This window comes from Ceratotherium simum, chromosome 15, assembly GCF_057802395.1.
Source record: "Ceratotherium simum simum isolate JZ-2026a chromosome 15, ASM5780239v1, whole genome shotgun sequence".
Lineage (NCBI taxonomy): Eukaryota > Metazoa > Chordata > Mammalia > Perissodactyla > Rhinocerotidae > Ceratotherium > Ceratotherium simum.
The window spans coordinates 47298834-47320128 of record NC_141914.1 but is presented as its reverse complement, the minus strand read 5'-3'; the positions used below and the strand labels follow the sequence as shown (position 1 = coordinate 47320128).

At 37.5% G+C, this 21295-nt stretch overlaps 1 protein-coding gene and 1 long non-coding RNA gene across 4 annotated transcripts in view; one reads left to right on the top strand and one right to left on the bottom strand.

Moving 5' to 3' along the window:
* The window catches only part of LOC147915202 (uncharacterized), an 89329-nt gene that overhangs the window by 38953 nt on the left and 29081 nt on the right, over positions 1-21295 (bottom strand). The window lies entirely within an intron of this gene.
* Positions 1-21295, top strand: part of NLGN1 (neuroligin 1) — an 862047-nt gene that overhangs the window by 835476 nt on the left and 5276 nt on the right. For all 3 annotated transcript variants that reach the window (XM_087440010.1, XM_087440008.1, XM_087440009.1), the window contains exon 4: positions 17945-18157. In XM_087440010.1, coding sequence (XP_087296136.1) covers positions 17945-18157 — 213 coding nt within the window. The remainder of the gene's footprint in view (positions 1-17944; positions 18158-21295) is intronic.

Here is a 21295-nt window from a genome sequence, read left to right as displayed (position 1 = left end):
TATATAGGGGTCTTGTTTTTTTATCCAACAGCCACTCTATGCCTTTTAATTGGAGTATTTAGTCCATTGACATTAAAAGTAACTATTGATAAGTATGTACTTACTGCCATTTTTTAACTTTTTTTGTTTCTCAGTGTTTTAGTAGTCCTTCTCTGTTCCTTTCTTCTTCCATACAGAATTGATGGTCTCTTTAGTTTGACCTCTGTCTGAAAACTCTCCTCTTTAACTCACCTCCTCCCTCCTTTTATGTTTTTGATATCATATCTAACCTCTTTTTTGTGCATTTGTATCCATTACCCTCTTATCATGAAAATAGATAATTTTTCGTATTTGTGGTTATCTCTTTTCCCCTTAAATCAGCCCCTTTAACATTTCTTGTAGCACTGGTTTCTTGGTGACAAACTCCTTTAATTTTTGCTTGTCTGGGAAACTTTTTATCTCTCCTTCCATTTTGAATGATAACCTTGCTGGGTAGAGTATTCTTGGCTGTAAGTTTTTTCCTTTTAGCACTTTAAATATATCGTGCCATTCTCTTCTAGCCTGTAAGGTTTCTGCTGAGAAGTCAGCTGATAGCCTTATGGGGTTTCCTTTGTATGTAACTTGACATTCTCTTGCGGCTTTTAGGATTCTCTCTTTATCTTTAATTCTGGACATTTTGATTATGATGTGTCTTGGTGTGGGCCTCTTTGGGTTTATCTTGTTTGGGGCTCTCTGTGATTACTGTACCTGGATGTCTGTTTCCTTCCTTAGGTTAAGGAAGTTTTCATCTATTATTTCTTGAAATAATGCCCCTTTGTCTCGCTCTTCTCCTTCCGGGACACCTATAACACAGATGTTAGTGTGCTTGATGTTGTCCCAAAGGTCCCTTAGACTGTCCTCACTCTTTTTAATTCTTTTCTCTTTTACCTGTTCAGCTTGGGTAATTTCTTCTAGTCTTTCGTACAGCTCGCAGATCCGTTCTTCTCTATCCTCTACTCTGCTTTTGAGTCACTCTAGTGAATTTTTCATTTCCAGTATGGTATTCTTCATTTGTGATTGGTTCTTTATTATATCTTCCATTTCTTTGTTGACATTCTCACTGAGTTCAGTGAGAATGAACTGAACTGAGAACTCTTCTTCTCCCCAGATCAGTGAGCATCCTTAATACTCTTTTTTTGAACTCTCTGTCGGGTAGGTTGTTCATTTCTGTTTCACTTAGTTCCTTTTCTGGTGTTTTGTCCTGTTCCCTTACTTGGAATATATTCCTTTGTCTCCTCATTTTGCCTCTTTCCCTGTGCTTGTGTCTACGTATTAGGTAGGTCAGCTACGTCTCCTGCTCTTGGATAGGTGACCTTATACAAGTGATGCCTTAGGAGGCCTGCAGTGTGCTTCCCTCAGTTCTCAATGTTCCAGGGGTGACCCCTATGTGGGCTACATGTGTCCTTCTGTTGTGGCCTGTTTGCTCTCCCTGTAGGCGCCCAGGGAGGCTGAGTTATGCTCCTGGCCAGCTGTTGTAATGCTCAGCTACTTGTAGTTGTTGTGGGCCCTTCAGTCTCTTTATCAGGTGTGGGGAGTCCCAGCACAGTTGGCTGCCTGTTCTAATAGCACATTTTTGTTGCAGTATTTCTTTTAGGTGAGTAGGCCCCCAGCATGGCAGGTTGTTAGGCTCAGGGCCTTATAATTGCTATAAGCTTCCAGCCTTTGGGTCTCTTGTCAGCTCTCTGAGGATTGCAGCTGGGTGGGGCTGGCCTCAGGCACAGGAGCACCCAATTGTTTCAGGCTTTGGAAGGTGGGGCAAACCCCCTATGTGGGTCTTTGAGAAGCACAAGTCTTCTGCAGCTGACAAGCCCTGCCACCCACAGGTCCACACACACAGTCAACACAGTCCTGCCCCGTGTGCGTGCCCTGACCTCCCGAAGTGGACCCAGTCTCTCCCTGGCGGGAGCCCCACACACTCCACCACCGCCCCACAATCTCCACCCACTCCTTGTGCAAGCCCTGCCCCAGTGAAGTCGGCTCAGTTGCCAGGCTGCAGAGAATCCAGTCACCAATCTATGCAGGCCCACAAGTTGCCTGAGGGCTTGTTGTTGGGTGGGACCAGTCTCTAGGGTGGGCTGCCTGCCCTGCCTGAGCTGGATTAAATCGGTGCTCTAGTGGGTGGGGCAGACCTGGGCTAGCAGGCCTCAGGGAGAACTCCAATGGCATCTGTGTCAGCACGCCCACACCAGGCCACAACAATGGCCGCCGCCAATGTCCCAGTCCCTGGAGAGGTGTCACCTCTCACCGAGATGCACTCAGGGCCTATTAGGTGAGTCTCTTGTCACCAAAGCACTGTGCACCTTTCTTTCTGGTGATTTTAGGTTGCTTTCTGAAATGGGTGAGTTTGCGCATGGGCCCTTTAAGAGCTGGTTTTAATTTCTTTGTGAACCAGCTTTTCTGGGGGTGCTCCCCAATGTTTTAGTAGCAGGCAAAGTCAGATATTCTGCCACTCATCTCGATTGTGCTGGGTCCACAAAATGCCCACAGCGGGGGCACTCCCTGGCTCAGGGCCCCGCGCCTCCAGGGAGGGCTGCATAACTTTGGGCTGCTCCCAGGCGGCCATGAGGCACTGCAGCTTGTGAAGGTGGCGTTTTCCTCTCCAGAAGGGAGTTCCTGCCTCTTCTACCTCAGTTAGTATTGTGGGTTGTTGCAGGAGTTCCTCTTATCCAGTTTTCAGTTCTGTCTCAGGGGTAATTTTTCCACAAGTAGTTGTAAATTGGCTGTGTCCGCAGGAGGAGGTGAGTTCAGAGTCTGCTTATGCCACCATCTTGACTTCCTCCTCTAGCTCCATTTTTAATAAGGCCATTTTCTGGATCCTAGAGGAAAGACACTCTTGAATAAATGGATGATTAAGTCCTTTGCAATAGGGAAAAATGGCTTTTGATAATCAGCATATTGCCACACTGATGGATGGGATCAGCAGGAACCAAAGGAAGCATAGTTAGTCTACTACAGGAAAGTGACTAGTAATTTGAGGTAATCCAACCTAAATGCCTGTTGATCCTTAACCTTGTTATCTTACGGGCCAGGTAAGCATACATAACAGAATAATTCTTAAGAACCAGTAGCAAAGGAACCTATTTAATTGGAGCATTTCCAAATCTGAAGACTGATACATCTTAAGCCTTCTCTAAATTACTGTGAATCAATCATACATTAGAGAAGATTGCATATGCCTCTTTATAATGCCAATAAAATTTATGAGTCATCGTTGTTTGTTGGCATTACTTAGAGACCAACATCAAAGGTGATTCTCGAGCCTTGACCAAACTGTGTCCATTTTCAGTTCAAGTCCATGTACATTTATTGAGAGCCTCTTAGGTGTCAAGCCCTAGGGATACACATCAACTGGAAACTATAAAAATAATCCTTGACCTCAGCAGGCTCTCCACTCAGTGAGCTTCCTCTTAACGTGAGTTCTCCATCCTTATCTGGCAGAAGGTATGTTTGATGACTTTGAGAGAAAAAACCACCTCCATTTCTCTGTTAAGAGTCTCTCTCAAAACCTGGGCAGAGGGCCTTGTGACAGGTCTTTCTTGTTCCGGCTCTGCCTCAAACTCTACCTCTTATTCAGACTTCTCATCTAAATAATTTTATCAGTGCAGCCAAGAAGTCTCTCCAATCTTTTAACTTTACTTACAGTCATCTATAGCCTCTCGGTAGTAGACAGCTGTCAGCTAGACAACTTAACATTCATCATTCACCGATCAGGCGGCCCAGCTCAGAGAGGAGATAGAGAGCCTAGGCCAGCAGTCCATTACAGCTATTTCAGGAAGCCACTAACAGCCATCTCAGCTGGAAACCTCCCCGGCTGTGAAAGACTAGCTGTTTCAGGCTCCACACTGATGGCTGCTGCTCTGCTTTGCCCCACTGTCTATCTTCATCTGAAGGACTGAGAGTGTCTGTAAATCTGCCTGAAAATTTGCAGATGTGTGATATATGTAAATTACAGATTTCTGAAAAAAATAATAATTCACAGGACATATGTGTAGCCTGTGTCTGTACATGAGAAATAAACAGACTAGACATGACAAATTCATTCAGATTGGCTGTGTTAGCAAGTGATCACTGCATGATCAGTTCAGCTTTGGAACTGGTAGGCGCCAGAATTCTTGCTCCACCTTCAGATTTGCAAGTGGAGCTCAGCTAGATCATTAGCATGTGAGGGATGTGCAGAGGGGATGGCAGGTCCAAGATCCCATTTTGGCTTAGGAGAAATGATATCTAACTTCATTTATACATTCTTTCATTCTATAAATCTGTACATACAGCCTACTATGTGCTGGAGGCTGGCAGGGGATACAAAGACGAGTTCTTTTTCTCTCCCCTCAATCTCCTTCAAATGTTTACAGTCTAATATGGAAAAATCATGCACATAATAATTATTTATAAATATTATCCACAATAAATATGTACAGTCATCAAATCAGCAAACGTTTATTGAGTACTTACTATTTGTTAGGAGTACTAGGAATATATTGCATAATGAGGAATTTTAATAAAAAGGTTGACTGTATGTCAGATTATAGTGTGGGAGGTTAGGACCAAAAATCTACGCTATAGGGGCCAGCCCAGTGGTGTAGCGGTTAAGCTCACATGCTCTGCTTTGGCGGCCCTGGATTCGCAGGTTCGGATCCCGGGTGCAGACTACACACCACTTATCAAGCCATGGTGTGGCCGCGTCCCATATAAAGTAGAGGAAGATGGGCACAGATGTTAGCCCAGGGCCAATCTTCCTCAGCAAAAAGAGGAGGATTGGCAACAGATGTTAGCTTAGGGCTAATCTTCCTCACACACAAAAAAAAATGGACACAATAATCCAATATGCAATCTTTATATTAGAGTTCTTTATATTACTTGCCCATTGCCATTTTCCCTACCCTTGCTCCTCTCTCCCCTACTCTGTGGCTTCTCCATGTCCAGGAGATTTGTGATGACCCTTCAAAAGATTAAAAGTTTCAGACGAGAGTTGTAAGGAACCCTAAAAGGAGTATAACAATTGCAATTGTGCCCATATATTTGTCTCTTAATGGTACAACCTTCGACTCTGAATAAAATGATGCACACCTGAAGTCCTATTTTCTAGACATTGAAAACACACCTGGGCCAGCCCCAGTGGCCTAGTGCTTAAGTTCAGTGCACTCCACTTCGGTGGCCTGGATTTGGTTCCTGGGCGTGGACCTATACCGCTTGTCTAACAGTGGCCATGCTGTCTTGGCAGCTCACATACAAAAAGAGGAAGATTGGCAACAGACATTAGCTCAGGGCGAATCCTCCTCAGCAGGAAAAAAAACCGTACCTATTGTAGATAATGCCATTCCTCTACCTTTTATATTATGTCACTGCTCCATTTACAGACAACAGTAAGCTGAGAACTGCATTTTTTCCTACATTTTCCTTATAATGTGATGGTTCTAATTCGCGTGTTGCTTATTTCCCATGCCTCTCTAAACTCGGTGCCTAGGGCTGTGCTTGTCACATGCTCCAATAAATTTTCCTTTGAGCTGAACTATAAGATACGTTCTGAGTATAATTAAGACAGTCCCCTCCCCCTCAGAACCATATAGTACTAGACAGAAGATTTGAAGATGGAGCACTCAGGGCAAAGATCCAATGCCAGTCTCTTTAAGTTACATGACCGGGGAAGAAGCCTTTTCTTGAAATAAGACCAGACAGTTCTGTCCCCAGGATCTCTAACGGACAGCTGGCTTTCTTTGCGATGAGTGCTCATATCAAGTGAAGCTAGTTCACATTCCCTTGAAAATTAATGTAGAATTGAATGAGTACTTTATCCACTTACCTACTTTATGAAAAGTGAGTCCTATTCTACTTAAATGTAGGCTGAAGAAACCACAAGTCATTAGCCTGGTAATACTTTTGATGAAAGACAAATTTTCTATTGAGTTATGTTTAAAACCAGAGGAGTTTTCTCTCATTTTCCTTTTTCGCTTAGTTATTTTTCTCTTCTCTGATTGTGCCTTTGTATTATAAGAAGGAGGCTGCTGTGTTTCATTGTCACAAATGGGTCATGCATTTGTTCCAGTGTGTGACCTCTAGAAAGGAGAAGATTATATTATCAAGGAATAGAAGGAGGTTATGTAGGCTGGATGATTTGTTAAGGGAGAAAAAAGTTAAGTGTTCAGAAGAGAGATGCTTACAAGCCCAGGAAAAGTCATCCTTTAGGTTGCAACAGCAGATGAATATTTTGTTTAAAAAAAGATCACACATAAAGGCACACTTCATTATGAAAATATAATAGGACAAAGCCTTTAAGTCTTATGCTATCATTAACTCATTAGATGACCTCAAACTCTTATCTACTAATCAGGGTTATTATATAAATTAAATGAAATGTGGTATGCAAAGTATCTAACCAAGTGCCCAGCATAGTGTAAGGTTCTCAATAAATTCTAGTTATATTACATAGGACTAATCACTATCAATCATTATTAATTGATATATAATAGAATAAGCATTACTAAAATCGTATAATTAGTCCATAGCCTGGAAAGACCAACTATATGTTAAAATTGGATTTTTGTTTGAATTTGAATTTTATTTATTTGATTTGAATTAAGGGGTGTATTTGTGTTCAGGGAAAAGGGTTGTAAAAGAAAAAAAGATTGCACGAGGAATGAGAATCTGATGCAGAGAAATTTTCAGATGGCAAAGGAAACACAAGTAGGACACTGGCACAACTGAAAGCCTGGAGGAAGACTCTGGAAAAGAGAAGAGTAAAAGTCTGCCCTGCCTGAATCAAAGAGGCTGAGGAAAAGAGGGGGAGAAGGAGGTCAGATGAGCAAGACAGACTTGGTGCTGGGCCTCGAAGCTAAGTTTGAGAAGTTAACATTCTTTACTTGGGATCATAAATAATTTAAGAATAACTATGGCTCAGCTCGGGGAAAGGCGCAGTTGTGACCTAGGATATATAGATAATCAAATATTGATCACCCCTTCTACCCTCAAAGCCTTACTTGTTCCTCTGAGCAAGATTTCTCTGTGCAGAATCTGACACACTGTTGTTAATAAGGAAAGGGCTTTTTGGTTTTACCATTGAATACAGTATGACTATACCAGCTCAGCTGAGTAGGAAATCAAGGTTTGCTCTGTTGTCAGACTTGCACCTATAGCTTGTGCTGACCATTTTTTATCAGTCAGTGCACCACATGTGGTTTAGTGGAATTCTTCATCTTCGATGACAGTAATATCAACTAATTCTAATTTTATAAAACAAAAGAAAACTATGTACAAAATAGGAAAATGCAATCTTTATAACTCTAAAATAGTCACAGAAATGCTTAATAAGAAATGAAAACTTTTCAAATAATATTCATTTACTATTGGACCAATTTGCAGTGTACAATACATTATTAGTATTTTTTCTTTGTGAGAATGGTGGGATAGGCTTCCCTAGACATTTAGGGAAAACGTCGAAGCCTGTTTACACACAAATACAATGCTGAACAATCGGCTGATGTTCGTTGTGGACTTCTTGGGCCAGGTGTCACTACCTCATAAGATACTTTTGTGTAAATTAGAAAAAGGCACCCCCTGCAGGCCAACTCTCTTACACCATGACAATTTTCTCACTATGAAGTGGCTATGTTTATGGGCAACACTATGGCACCTGGGCAAAGTTGGTCAATTGCAATATACCAGTGGGCCTTTCCTCTTAGATAAGCTAAAAAAAATTCTTAGCATGCTGCATAATGATATTTCTTTTGGCAAGGATAGCAGGTGAAAAACCTAAAGAGCAAATTATTTTCTGTAGAATTTATAACACTGCTTTTGTTATAATTAACTTTATTCAAATAAATTGCAAATTAAACTACTATAACTTGGCTCTGATCAACAAATATCCATCTATGTTATGTATTTATCCATTTATATAAGAGTTGGAGAATAGTTCCATATAATGTAGACGAAAAAGAATTGGATTATTTTGCCTGAAGAGTAAAGATTTTCCTTGAAAATCCTGCCAGAACGACCTGCTAGATGTTTTCCATCTTCTCTGAGAGCAGAAAAAAAGGAAACTGGCTTAAGCTACACAATATTTCAGCTCTGAAAAGAATTTCCTAGCAAAGAGAATAATAAAATTAGTTTATAAGAGAACTTTTTTTCCCAAAGTAGATAGAATCCTAAAGTAAGATTAAGGATTTTATTGCCCCACATTTTAAAATCCAGTTTTTCCTTTCCTTTGGAAATATAAAGATAATTTGTAGATAAAAATCAGCATTTTTAGCTGCAAGAAAAATTAATAAAGGTATATAGAATAGACCACACATGTTCATTTTTTTCTTGTGGGAGAATGGATTTTTGCATGGGAAAATAACCGTGCTTGTCTAGAATAATTAAAGGTGGATGAAAGGTAGTGTGGAGAAAGGTCAACAGAATAGATTATTTTATATACCAAGCTTTTGCCCTGATAGTCCTGTAACAGAAAACACTATGATGTAGAAATCGTTGAATTGTAAAGCAGAAAGGAGAGGGAACATATACAGTGTAGTGAGTTGTTTGAGTAAATAAATCCACAACCTATTTCTTATCCTATGTGAGCATTGGACTTAGAAGACAGGAAAACTGGGATCTTAACCGGCTGTGTGACATCAGGCAATTTATATTCCCTCTCTGATCCTCAGTTCTCTCACCTGTAAAATTATAATGATTGCACTAACTCTGAAGTTCCTTCCAGCTCTAATATTTTTTGTAGGAATTCCTTATACTCCTTATCTTTAAGGCATCAGATTTCTCAGATTTTAGTGTACATCAAAATCACTCGGGAACTTGTTAAAAGTGCAGATTCCATCTCCAGAGACTCTGGGCCCCTCTCCCAGAATCAGATATTCTGATTCAGTAGGTAGAGTCCAAAGAATCTTTATCACACACTCTCCATGGTGAGGTTGCAGGAAGGCCAAGGAATACATTCAAGAAACATTCCAATAAAACCTAACTTGCTGGAGAATAGGGGATATGTCTTATTAGACTTTGCGTATTCAGTAACTAGCAGAGTGCCTGGCAAAGAGTAGGTGCCCAATGAATGTTGATTTAATTAACTATTTTCCATTAAAAGATTCATATTTGTGATATTAATTGGTCTTCATAATTATCTGATTCTCAAAGGGAAAGAAGGGATATTTCTAACAGAAGGAAGATAGGCTATTTTCAGGTTCCTCAGTAGCTACAAATTGATGTAGAAGTGCTTTGTAAAGTTAGCAAATTAAGAACAATCATGCCTTCTCTTCAACATAGCTCCCCTCCAACCCTCAATGTAAAAGAAAAAAAAAAATTGACTTCTGCACTTGTATGCCTTTTACTAAGTGGCATAATAACAGGATGCTCTTTTTATTCTGAAAAAGGACTAACTCTTTACATTAAAGTGCTAGAAAATCAAGCTGTCATTTCAACCCACAGCAGCTGTCTCTTGTACCACCTCTGCCAAATGTCACCCTTCCTCTCTGGGGTTTGATTCTGCTACTGGATCTGGGGGAGTATGCCTTGCTACACAGCTTGTAACATCAGTCTCTGTGCCTTCGAGGCACAGATTCCTGCTCATTTCACCTCATGTATATTAATAGAGAGATTAGTTTCACTTTCTTCTTGACTAGCTAATCACTTGGCAGCCAATATCCTACTGTGGCATTGCAGGTCAAATCAGCTGAGAAGGACAGTGACTAGAGGCTGGAAAATATAATGCTTACTGGAAACTGCACCCAGGACAGGACCTCAGACTTGTTACCCAGACATAAAAGATTTATTTTCAATTACAAATCCGAGCTTAATGTGAAGGCACCCTGGGGGAGATTCAGATCACTGGTTCTTCTCAATTGACCTTCTACTTGTTTCAATATTTCCTTCTCTATTGAACAGCATTCCATGCTCCTCTGAGCTGAAGATCCATATTAGCTACTGTAGGAATTGCTGGGCTAGGAAAACTTTTGAAAAATTCATCTAACCTAAGGCCAAGTGACGTGAATAATTTCCTCCTTGGTGAGCCTTCACTGGTTAACACAGCCATAGATTTGGGGCTTCAAGAAATACTTCCAATAGATTGCAGAGACCAGTACCGCCATGGTACTAAGGCTTAAGTAGAACCCAAAAGCAAAAAAGTATTCCAATTTTAATATTAGGTGGATTTTTTGTTAACATCTGATTAAGACCCATCATATATCCTGTTGGCATTAGTGAATAAGATTATCCGAGGCTGGCTGCTGGTGCTGCTACATTGGTCGCTGGAATTAGTGGTTTGCCTCAGGATATTTTGGGTCCCTGTTCTAGTGCCTTTATGTACACTTCGCAGCTGCTCCAAAATGTATGCCATATGGCCCTAATGTAGGGTTCACAAGCTTTTAAGAACTACTAATTAAAACTTCCCAAGAAAAGTTGGGTTTTTGAAAAAATATCTTTGCAATTTAAAATTTGGGGGAGTGAGAAATTTGGATTATCATTCAAATTTTATCAGAGATCTGATTTTTGGGAAGTAGCTTAGTGTAATTTTCTTTATATTGTAGCTATCACTACTTCTAACCTGAGACTTTTCTCTTTCTACATATATTTCTAGACCTTTGGTTGTAGAATACTTACACCACTCTTTGTTTTTACCTTTGAATCTATTATGCCTATAATTATGGATAATTGTATTAGATGAAAATAAATATATTACCTTCATTAGGTTTATTTTGTGTATATTTAGTTTTTCCTTAGTGATTATGTCTACATAATGTCAGGAATGGTGCCAGATATCCTGGTAATTGTAAATACAGGATAGTCCAACTATATGTGTATTTAGGCTATGCATAAAAAGAAATCATTATTTAATTCTCTCTTCTTATATATATTTTTAACTACTTTTTCTGGAATCAAAGGTACTTAGAAATAGCCACCTTTAAATCTGCAAGCGTTTACTGTATGCCTACTATATGTGTACCACTGTGCCCCATTTAGGGACAGGGTCAAACAAATAATTACAATTCAGTGTTGGTACATACTTACAAAACAATGTCCAGAGAAAACTGGGCATTTAGAGGAAGGTGGACTAACTATGTTTGAAGTTCTCTCAACAACAACGTTTGAGCTGAGCCTTGGAGACTGAGTAGGAGTTGACCGTTTAAACAAGCCAAAGAGCCATGGTACTCTGCCAAGAAGAATTAGAGGATGAGAGTGATGAAGTGATGGAATCAGAGCCAGGCTCCTTCTCAATGAGATGACTAAAGTATTTTGATAACTTTTGAGATTTAAAGAGATTATTATAGTACTTGGGCCCTTTTCTTGAATAGAAAATTTTTGTTCAAAACTTACAAAGGAGGCTCTACATGTATTGAGTATAGTGTATATTAATATTCTCCCATTCCCAGGATATTTCACAATCACGTGAAAGACCAAGTTCATTTAGCTACATGCTCTATCAGGCAAGAGAGCACAGGGATAGAAGTCCTACTAGGAAGTTCATTCGTTTGTTATTTATTGATTATTTCATGGAATATTTAGTGAGTGGCAATTAAGTATCTGGAACACAAAGATGTCCTCAGTTTACTCAGGGAGATAGACCAACACACCAGTGCCAATACAATGTGGCAAGAGCTCAGGTGGAGGTAACCCAGAGATTGGATGCTAAATCATCCTGTCTACCTCTTTCCTATCTCTTACAGTTTTCAGAGTGCATTTGAAGTGTTCAAGGAAGGAGTTGTTCCCCCACCCTCCTCATTACCTTTATTTTGTTCTGTTGGTATCATCTAGGTAATTCGTATTACCATGCTATTTCCACAATCCACAAACTTTAAGTAATTAGAAATATTTTTAGCTAGGGTGAGTTATAGATTTGTTATTGCTGTCTGTTTTTGTTTGATGTGTGTACATGTGTTTGTGTGTGTGGTGGTACTTTTATATGTAGTGTTTGTGAGATTGTTTAGTGTTGTTTCAGATTAGTAGCTTTACTTCACTATATGCTACTTTTTCACAAGTGAGATATTCCTCTACTCCAAAATTCAGAAATTATCTTCAGTTTCTGTTTCTTGAAATTACTAATTTTTTTGTAATTACTTTTTGTAATCTTAATTAACATACTTTTACTAAATTAATTTGTAAATTTAATTAATTTTGTAATTACTAAAAATTTTTTAATTGCTTTATATATGAAGAGTATTCAAAAATTTTAACCAAAGGGAAGTCAAAGACCCCAGCTACTAGTTAGAGGTTTTTTGCAAAAATTCTATTTTTGTCGTGCCAAAGAGAAGTAAGAATATGCTCAAAGATGATGGGAACATGTCAAAATGACATAGGAGCCAACTTGAAGAGACTCCTACTAGCGAAATATGGGACAATTTAAGCATCAATATAAATAATGATAGTAGAAGATTATAACCCCTAAAATAAAATAACCCGTGAGTCCATAATGATATGAATGAATGAATACAAATTGGGGGGAAAGGAAAGCTTTTTCTTATAGCCAATTTGAACAATAATAAAATAGATGATGAATTTAGACAGTAGCTCTCAAGAGAACACAACAGCAAGAAAGCTAGCTAGAGGTGATGGGTAATTAAATGATATTATGTGTGTTCTTTTTCCGTACACCGACCCCAAATAGTCTAATTTGGGGAATTTTAAACCATCCTATTTTAAACAATTCTGACTCAAAGAGAAATAAAGGGAAACTCTCCAATTACATCTTAGCATGAGAATTTTATTTTAATATAGCAGTGTCCCCCCATTAGAAAAGAGTATTTTTCAAAAGTGAGGCTGGTGACAGAATAGAAGGTAGACTTGTTTCCTGGAAGTTTGTAGGTGAAGTGACTAGTTAGAAGGATTTCATGTGTCTAAGAAGAAAAGGGGAAGACCTAGAATAAGTCCGTGACATAAGTGGCACACAGAAGACAGAGACAGAATACAGAGGAAGAGCTGATTGGACTTGGCAACTGAAAAGGCAGGGAGAGTTAGCACATGGCAGTTCCAGTTGGATTTTTAGCTGGGAGGATCTGAGGTATTAACCTGACAATTATAAATCCTTTTATGTTTAAGATGCAAAATCCTTAATGAGCTATTTTTCTGATCCATATTCCCAAGTCCCTAGAAGAATGCCTCACTATCATTCAAAATCTCATGTCTGCAAGGCTGGCTCTTTAATGCTCAGTATGGTCTCTATTTTGAAATACTTATCAATTTGTCTCAAAGAGCCAACCACAATCTTCTGTATCCAAGCAATGGCATTGATAAACATGGGAGATTTCTTTCCTACTTCTTTATAGCATGAACTACATACTATGGACTCTAAAAAAATATATTGTATTTAACGCCTCCAGAAATTCAACACTATAAACATAGACATTCAAATATTCCCCCACCCCCAAAAAAGAAAGTACATCTACAGTATAGAATCACTGACATCTTCAATTTCTGACATTCTAGGTGTCCTCTCAAATGCAAACAGTCTGCACCTTTCCTAATGCCAGGTTCCTCCTTGAATACCTTTAGATCTTTTTTTCTACTGAGAAGCACCTTGCTTCCCTTTTGTTTTACATTTAGAAGGTGTTGCTTCTATGGTTGTGCTGTAAGAGACCTGAATATAGATTATGTCAACAATAAGCTGCAGGGCTGCTGCCAGACAACCTAACTTAGCTCCTCCCAGACAACCTAACTTAGCTCCTCCCATGCTCCTTAGGGTCCACCTATTAGAGAGCTGTCTGAGCTCAGTGTTCATCAGTAGCCCAAGCCAATACCTTGGTCGCAGTAATTATCTGTTTTTATTTATTTTCCCTTTGCCCAATTTATTTTAGGCCCGATCTGAATTTTCCATTCCAAGGGTCTTTGGACCCATGTTTAGTTGTCTAGTTTCTCTCTAACACTGGGAATCCTAGTTGCTAGATTAGGTATACATCAAATTGAGGCCAAACCTGCTCAGTAAATTTAATCAGATCAATAGAACTAGTAGTTCCACGCAAGAACAACAACAACTAGAGTTTTTCTTGAATATAATAAATTTTGGGGTGAGAAGAAAGGTATTAAATTCTATTTGAACACAAAGTTGAATGGCAATCGTAGTGGATACATGAACCAGTGACATAATCCTTGATATAACTGTAATTATGAATTTTGAAAGTTTGCCTTAAATTTAAAAGTAGTAATTTTTCAAGGATTTATATTCATAAGTCAAGTAAATTAAATAGTTGGATACATTTTTCTGGAAAATTCTGCTGCTTCCCCCCTCCAAAAAAGGGAGAAGAGTTTGCTTTTATAATCATTACTGTTCTATCTAACAAAAATAATGTGTCAATGTGTTAGTATCAGTTAGTCATGCATTCTAGGAGTTTACAACTAAAGGCCAGAAAAGGTCAGATAAAATTAGTGGCTATCTGTAAAGAATGATTTAAGTGACATTAAGAGAAAATCCTTCTCCAAAGTAAACATAAAGGTAAGCAACACTTTCAGATCTTTGCAAAATTGAGTTCTCTCATGGTTGGACTATAGTTGAACTGTTTAATGTAAAGTTCCAGCTAGAGTGAGATGAAATAATTCTGCTGTTAAGGACACGACAGCTAAGTCAATTTAATAAAGAACTTTGAATGAATACTTCACTGGATAGCAAGGTATAAAGAAGGCTGCCAGTGCACATCACTTGGGTGATTAGCAAACTGTGACTCTTTTGAGGCAACAATTTATTTATCTTTCCTCATTTTGTACCCTTAGCTGAGCCACAAAGTTTTGCTTGAATATAGCATCAGAAATCAAAGAATTCACGCAAACATATACCTTTATCAGGTCTAAAGAGATATGATTTGATTGGTTGGCTGGCCTTAATAAAGGCAACAACTATCTATTATTTCTTCCTAATATAAAACTCATATTGGCTCTCTGAATTCACTCTAATGGATCGGTTGTTTTTAGTTGGAAAGATAGGTAGATGGATAGGTAGGTAGGTAGGTAGATAGATAGATACATAGATAGATACATTGATAGATACATAGATAGATACATAGATAGACAGATGATAGATAGGTAGATAGATGAACTTCAGCATTCACATGAAACAGAAATCAAGAATGAGGGAAATTCAATACTGAAGCATAAAAGTGGAGCTTGACAGAGTAGCTTGGACATTCCAAGCCGAGGACACCTTTTACCACAATTTGGAACTGAATTGATTTTGTTTAAAATTTTTTCTTGAAGAACTATATATAAAGTAGAAGTTGCTCTTCAGATAATTGACATGTTTTTTCAGTATTGTTATATAAACACAAAACTATTTGACCAAGCTAGAATGGTTAAAATGGTGCTACTAAAACTGAAGTCATAGAGGGACTACTATGTAGTTAATGTAGAGATCATAATCTTTTTATTATGGTTCTCTACATGCTACATATTGAATGATGGTTATTTTATTAGTAAGTCAATTTTGTACAAATACAGAGAGGATTTGAATGTAACTGGAGTTATTCAATATTATTTCAAGAAGAATTAAATACAAATCCTGGGTTTTGTGCTGAGTGGCATAAGCTATATTCAAAAATCAAATTTCTATGTGAATATATTTGCAATATAGAATTATAGGTAATAAACTACCTAGAGTGTGTTCTCATTGTTTCAAGCATTCTCTCTCTCTTGTGCTCACTCACTCTCTCGTTCTCTAACAAACAGGCACGTGCACATGCGCGCACCCATACACACACACACACAGTCACACCTCCTTTATCCTTCAAGAGTCCTTTCTATCTAATGCGCAGTAATCCTTCTGTAATGTTGTTTTCAGGTTCATTGCCATTAGTCTATCCTTTAGATCAAAACATTTGTAACAGATTCCTTCAGGAATTTAAACTAATGGTTCTGTCTTATACCAAAATTCACTTAATAGCAAATAAAGTTAAAAGAGTTCCCAGCCATGTTTTCTTTTATATTTTAACATGCTGTCACTTATTTGAATATTGCGTATTTGAAAGTGCTTCTATGTAAGAAGATACCATGAAAATTTCCTAAATTCGTTATGTAGATTCAATAAAAGGTAATGAATACAACCAGAAAGATATGTTTATTTGGAACTTCTTTTTTAAAAGTTAACCTCCATCTCAAGTATGATTTAATATTTCCAGGGTTATATATACACACACACACACACATACAAACACACACACACACAATGGACTAGAGATTGTGTTTTTGTTTCTTAGAATTTTTGGTCTTGTGGGAAAAGAAGGATTAATCATCTGCATTTCTTCACATTTTTCAAAATTATTCAGGAAGATTTGTCTTCATCTATTGCTTCCTACAATGATCCTAAAGAATTTCTTGTCCATATATTCATTTTGGGTATAGATTGATTTACTCAACCGACAGGTGCTGTTATCACAATCTGATTTTCAGAAATATAATTGACCTCTTGGCTTATTTATACAATAGAGGTATATTTCAAATTGAATAAGATAATTTTTATCACAAATATTGACCCCTAATGTGGATTTTCTATAATGGATTTGCAATCAGAAAATAAATCTAATTTTTTTTTTCTTTTGTGAGGAAGATTAGCCCTGAGTGAATATCTGTTGCCAATCCTCCTCTTTTTGCTGAGGAAGACTGGCCCTGGGCTAACATCTGTGCCCATCCTCCTCCACTTATATGGGACGCCGCCACAGCATGGCTTACCAAGTGGTGCGTCGGTGCGCACCCAGGACCTGAACCTGCGAACCCCGGGACACTGAAGCAGAACGCGTGCACTTAACCGCTATGCCACCGGGCCGGCCCCAATAAATCTAATTTTTAAAAATTGTTTCTGTAAACTCATTGGGGTTGGAAATTATGTCTCTAAATATAATTAATAAATTTATATGTAATATCACTAAATATTTTCTACATAATATATGAATAGTCTATAAAATGGAATATTTTATGAAATGCTTTCTACTTTATCATTTATGTCAAGGGCAGAAATACATTAGCGAGTAGATGTTTGTTTTACAAGTTGTAATAAACATATTACAAAAGCTATGAAGTCAGCAAAATGAAGGAGTATCTTTAAAGTATTATTACAGTAACATCTTTGACTCGTCTCTCTAGAACAACTTCCACATATAAGAAAGCCACTCAGCTCTTACTACCACAGCATTTTTTCTATCCATCTCCTTTTTTCAACTGCCTTTGCTACTCTGTCAGTTCAGATCGTATAACCCCTCCCATACCTCCATGCTCTCTATTATTCAACATACATTCCTCCTCATTACTAGATGCACTAGAAAGCAGAACTTTAAGCATTCCGGAAATAGGAATCTGAACTTTTCAAAAATCTTCAATTATTCTACACTGTTTTCTAATTGAGCAAATCTCCTCATTTTGGCATTTAAGTATTCCAAAGTGTAACCTCAAGTTACCTCTAGCACAGTGATTCTTTCTTAACCATGGACCATCATGGATAAAAATGTACATATACACATATGCAAGGAGTTGCATATAGTTTTAAGCACAAGTCTTAGAAAAATACCCCTGTTCTATACCCTTACATCCTGCCACTCTGCTACACATGCCTTAAATTCCAACCACGTTAGACCAGTAGCAACTTGAGGATTGACAATGTTTTATGCAAAAGCACATTCTCATATGCCCCATGATACTATCCCAAATACCTCCACCAAGTAACTTGGCCTCTAGAATGTCTCCCCTGAGGTCTTTCAGAATGTTTTAATTTTCTTTATCTGCCCCCTGTTACCTGTTACCTGGATAACTTGGGAAACATTTGGGAAAGATAAATGTCATATTTCAGATTTCAGTCTCTACTATTCTTCCTAAGGTAAATTCTTTTATTCTGGTGGGAAATAATTTTTTACTAAAGAATTTGGACTGTACTCACCTTGATGAATACAGGCTTCAATTGTACTTACATGTAATGTCTATTTGATTCATCTCAACTCAAAAAGGTGTTCTGTGGTGTCTTTTTATTTCTATTTTCCAGGTTTCTTAAGCACAGGGGATCAAGCTGCAAAAGGAAACTATGGACTCCTTGATCTCATACAGGCTCTAAGATGGACTAGTGAGAACATTGGATTCTTTGGTGGTGACCCCTTAAGAATCACTGTTTTTGGATCTGGTGCTGGGGGTTCATGTGTCAATCTGCTGACTTTATCCCATTATTCTGAAGGTAACCGTTGGAGCAATTCAACCAAAGGTATTATGCAGGTTGCAAATTTTGACAATTTTGGTGTCTGCATGCCACCACCATCAGTAGTATGTGCTGCTCTGTATATATTCTCTGTTCAAACTGAGTGTTAGGTTAACTCAATAACTGTTTACAGCTTTGTTTCTTCAGCTTTTCTATGCATGTTTAAGTTTTTGTCAACCTCCTTTCTTTGTCTCCCACGGAGCTTGGTAAGGATGCCCTTTCAAGTACACTTCAGAATAGTCAGCATTACAGTCACTTTTCTTTCCTCCAAAGGGTGATTTTTGGGAAAATCAAAGACGTTCACTGTTCTGTCGTCTCTATTTATTCAGTAATCAAAATCAAAGACCTGTTTTTTTTTTAATGCTGGGATTGTATATAATCTATTTTCAAGACAATAGACATTTAAAACCCTTTACTAGTATGAAGATAAGGAAACAGTTGTCAGCTAGTTTGTCTGGAAATGTGATTTTCACTTGTTGTCTGAGTAGAGAATGGATGTTTGATTATTTTGCATGCGTGATCCAAAATTGTCAAAGCATCAAGGTCACTGGTAGAACTTTTGATTAAAAAGAAAAATATATTTGAATTTGTGCTTTTTCTATTTTCAACTCCAAGTGATTTTTTTCCCCCTAAAGTTTGGCAAAGCAGCATGGAACACTGAGGCTGCTTAAATCCATGAAATATTTTCCTTGTCTCCATTTTCTGGCCTTGACATCCTTTTCCCAAAGTGTCTGCCCTAGGCTTATCATGTTGTTCTTTATGGACTCCCATTTTACTGTGAGTTTAGTCACCCATTCTCATTGCATTATTAACTTGACATGCCCACAAGAACAGAAGTGTTTTGTTGGAGGAGTCTGTAAAAGCAAATACTTTCCCTCCATTATACATACATAATAGACAGGAAGATAGAGAATACACATTAACATAGACCATCTTGTATTTTTTTAATTTTTATGTTCATTTTATATATATTGTGAAAGTATATACTGTCAAGTGTAATTCATGAAGCATCTTAATTTGTAAGACTGAGTTTTATGATATGAGCACCAGACATAGAATATTTGTTTTTGGTATCAAAGGTACATTAATGTGGAATTCAAAAGAACAGGCAATCATTAAATGGGTATATATATTTGGAGAATCATATATTGTTGTAGACAATTTATAGACATAGTTCATGTAACATTTCATTTATATTAGTAGAGTTCTGACTCGAGATGACAAAATGACACACACAAGAACATTTACAATTGTATAGAGATTTTGGTCTGTAATGAAATGGCTAGTTTTGAAATAACAAACTTTGTTGTTTTTCTTTTTTAATTGAACAGATTAGATTTTTCTAGCCTGAGGACTATGCTAATGCCAATGTTTATCTAGGTTAACATTAGACAATCTGTTCAGACTTCTTAGGGTCATTTGATCTCAAATGTTATTTCCTCTTATTTTTTCTAAAACTTTTTCTAAATACAAAGCAAAAATGGGCACCAAAGTCAATTTCAGCCAGTATAAAACTAGCATTTGATAGAGATGAATCAGTTAGTTCATCAGCTTGCACTGCTATTCGTCAGTCGATGGTGTGGTAAACAGTGGCAAATGGCTTTACAAATAGTTGAAAATATAACATTCCATCACATTCTTCAAGGAAGACTGTTCATGCCTGGCAAGAGAAATGGACTTATGTTTGGTCTGGTTCTAAGCCTATCTCCACTAACAAAGCTGCCTGATTTGACCAGAAGATGCTCAGGAGATCTCTTGAAATCATTAGGCTAATTGTCTCCAGTGCAGATGTGACCTTTAAAGTCTGTAACTCCCCGGGGCTGCAGCAGTGCTCAGGCCTGTATCTACCGGGGGTCAACCACAGCTTGCATATACATGTCACACACTCTCACTAATAATAAAATATATGGTTTTCCCAGTACTATGTAGATGCAGACTATACTTAACATGATGTGTATTTTCCCCCAAATCTTTTTTGATATATTACATTAATGTTATTGAGCCCCTGAAATGGGAAAGTTTATTATAGAAATCACTATGTTTATTTTAGTTGTAAAGTTTTTAATCAGTAAAATAGTTCTCCGAGCAAATGTTGACAAACACATAGCCTATATAATATTCTTAAATTATCTCTATTCGTATCATTTGTTCTAGGATACTTTGCTCTAGCAAACTAGAAACATGTTCATAAAGCTGTCAGAAACAAAAACAAATTTAAATTAGTAATGTTTGACTTTTTGAATATTTTTAGAATTATCTAGGAAAATTTTGAATTTTGAATACATATACATGTTTGGAGAAAAATCTAAACTTTTGCTTCTAATTCAGACACTGCTTTAGCACCTTTGTGAAAAGAGTTCTTAGCTCATTAACACATATAAATAATTGAGCATGTGTTTAAATAACTGAACTACAAAGCTGTATTTGGAAATTGATAATAAAAGAAAATTTTAAAATAAACTAGATTAGTTAAATTTTTAAAACAAGACTTTTACTAGAAAATACCTTAATGAGTAGATAAAGTGTGTTTGTAAATTTGAATGGCATGCAGCTCTTATCAAACTGCATATGGGACCATAATTTATAATTCTTAAATGCAATTAAGTGAAAAGCAGTGGACCATGTACTTTTCATCCTTTATGATAAAATATAGCAGTGTACATTCAACAGTGGAAAAAGTTAAATCACCCCCCCCCAAATCCTTCTGCTGATGGTTTCTTCTTTAACCTAGTGAAAACACCTCAAATTTATGTCTTCTTCTGAAAGATGAATATTCAGCATACTATGTCTGACATGAAGAGCTGGAAAGAGTATGTCTACAGTGATATTCTGTTTTGTGTGGCTTCAGGGCCATCCCCAGGGTATTAGCAAATCCTCAGCCCCAGTAGTTGTGTGAGCTCGTGACAATTATTTTTGAAATAAAATCTGGTTAAAACAAACATACAGAGCCATTTTAAAGAAAGACAGATGCAGCCAAATTAGAGGAAATATCCCTGAAAGACAATACAGAGTCATTTGAAGAGTTAAAGGAGAGAGAGTTCGCCCCATCTGGTTGGCTTTAATAATAAAATAACTGTTTATATGCTGATCAAAGGAAATATTTGGGGCTTTTTACCACTAGTATTTACATGTTCTCCTCCTCTC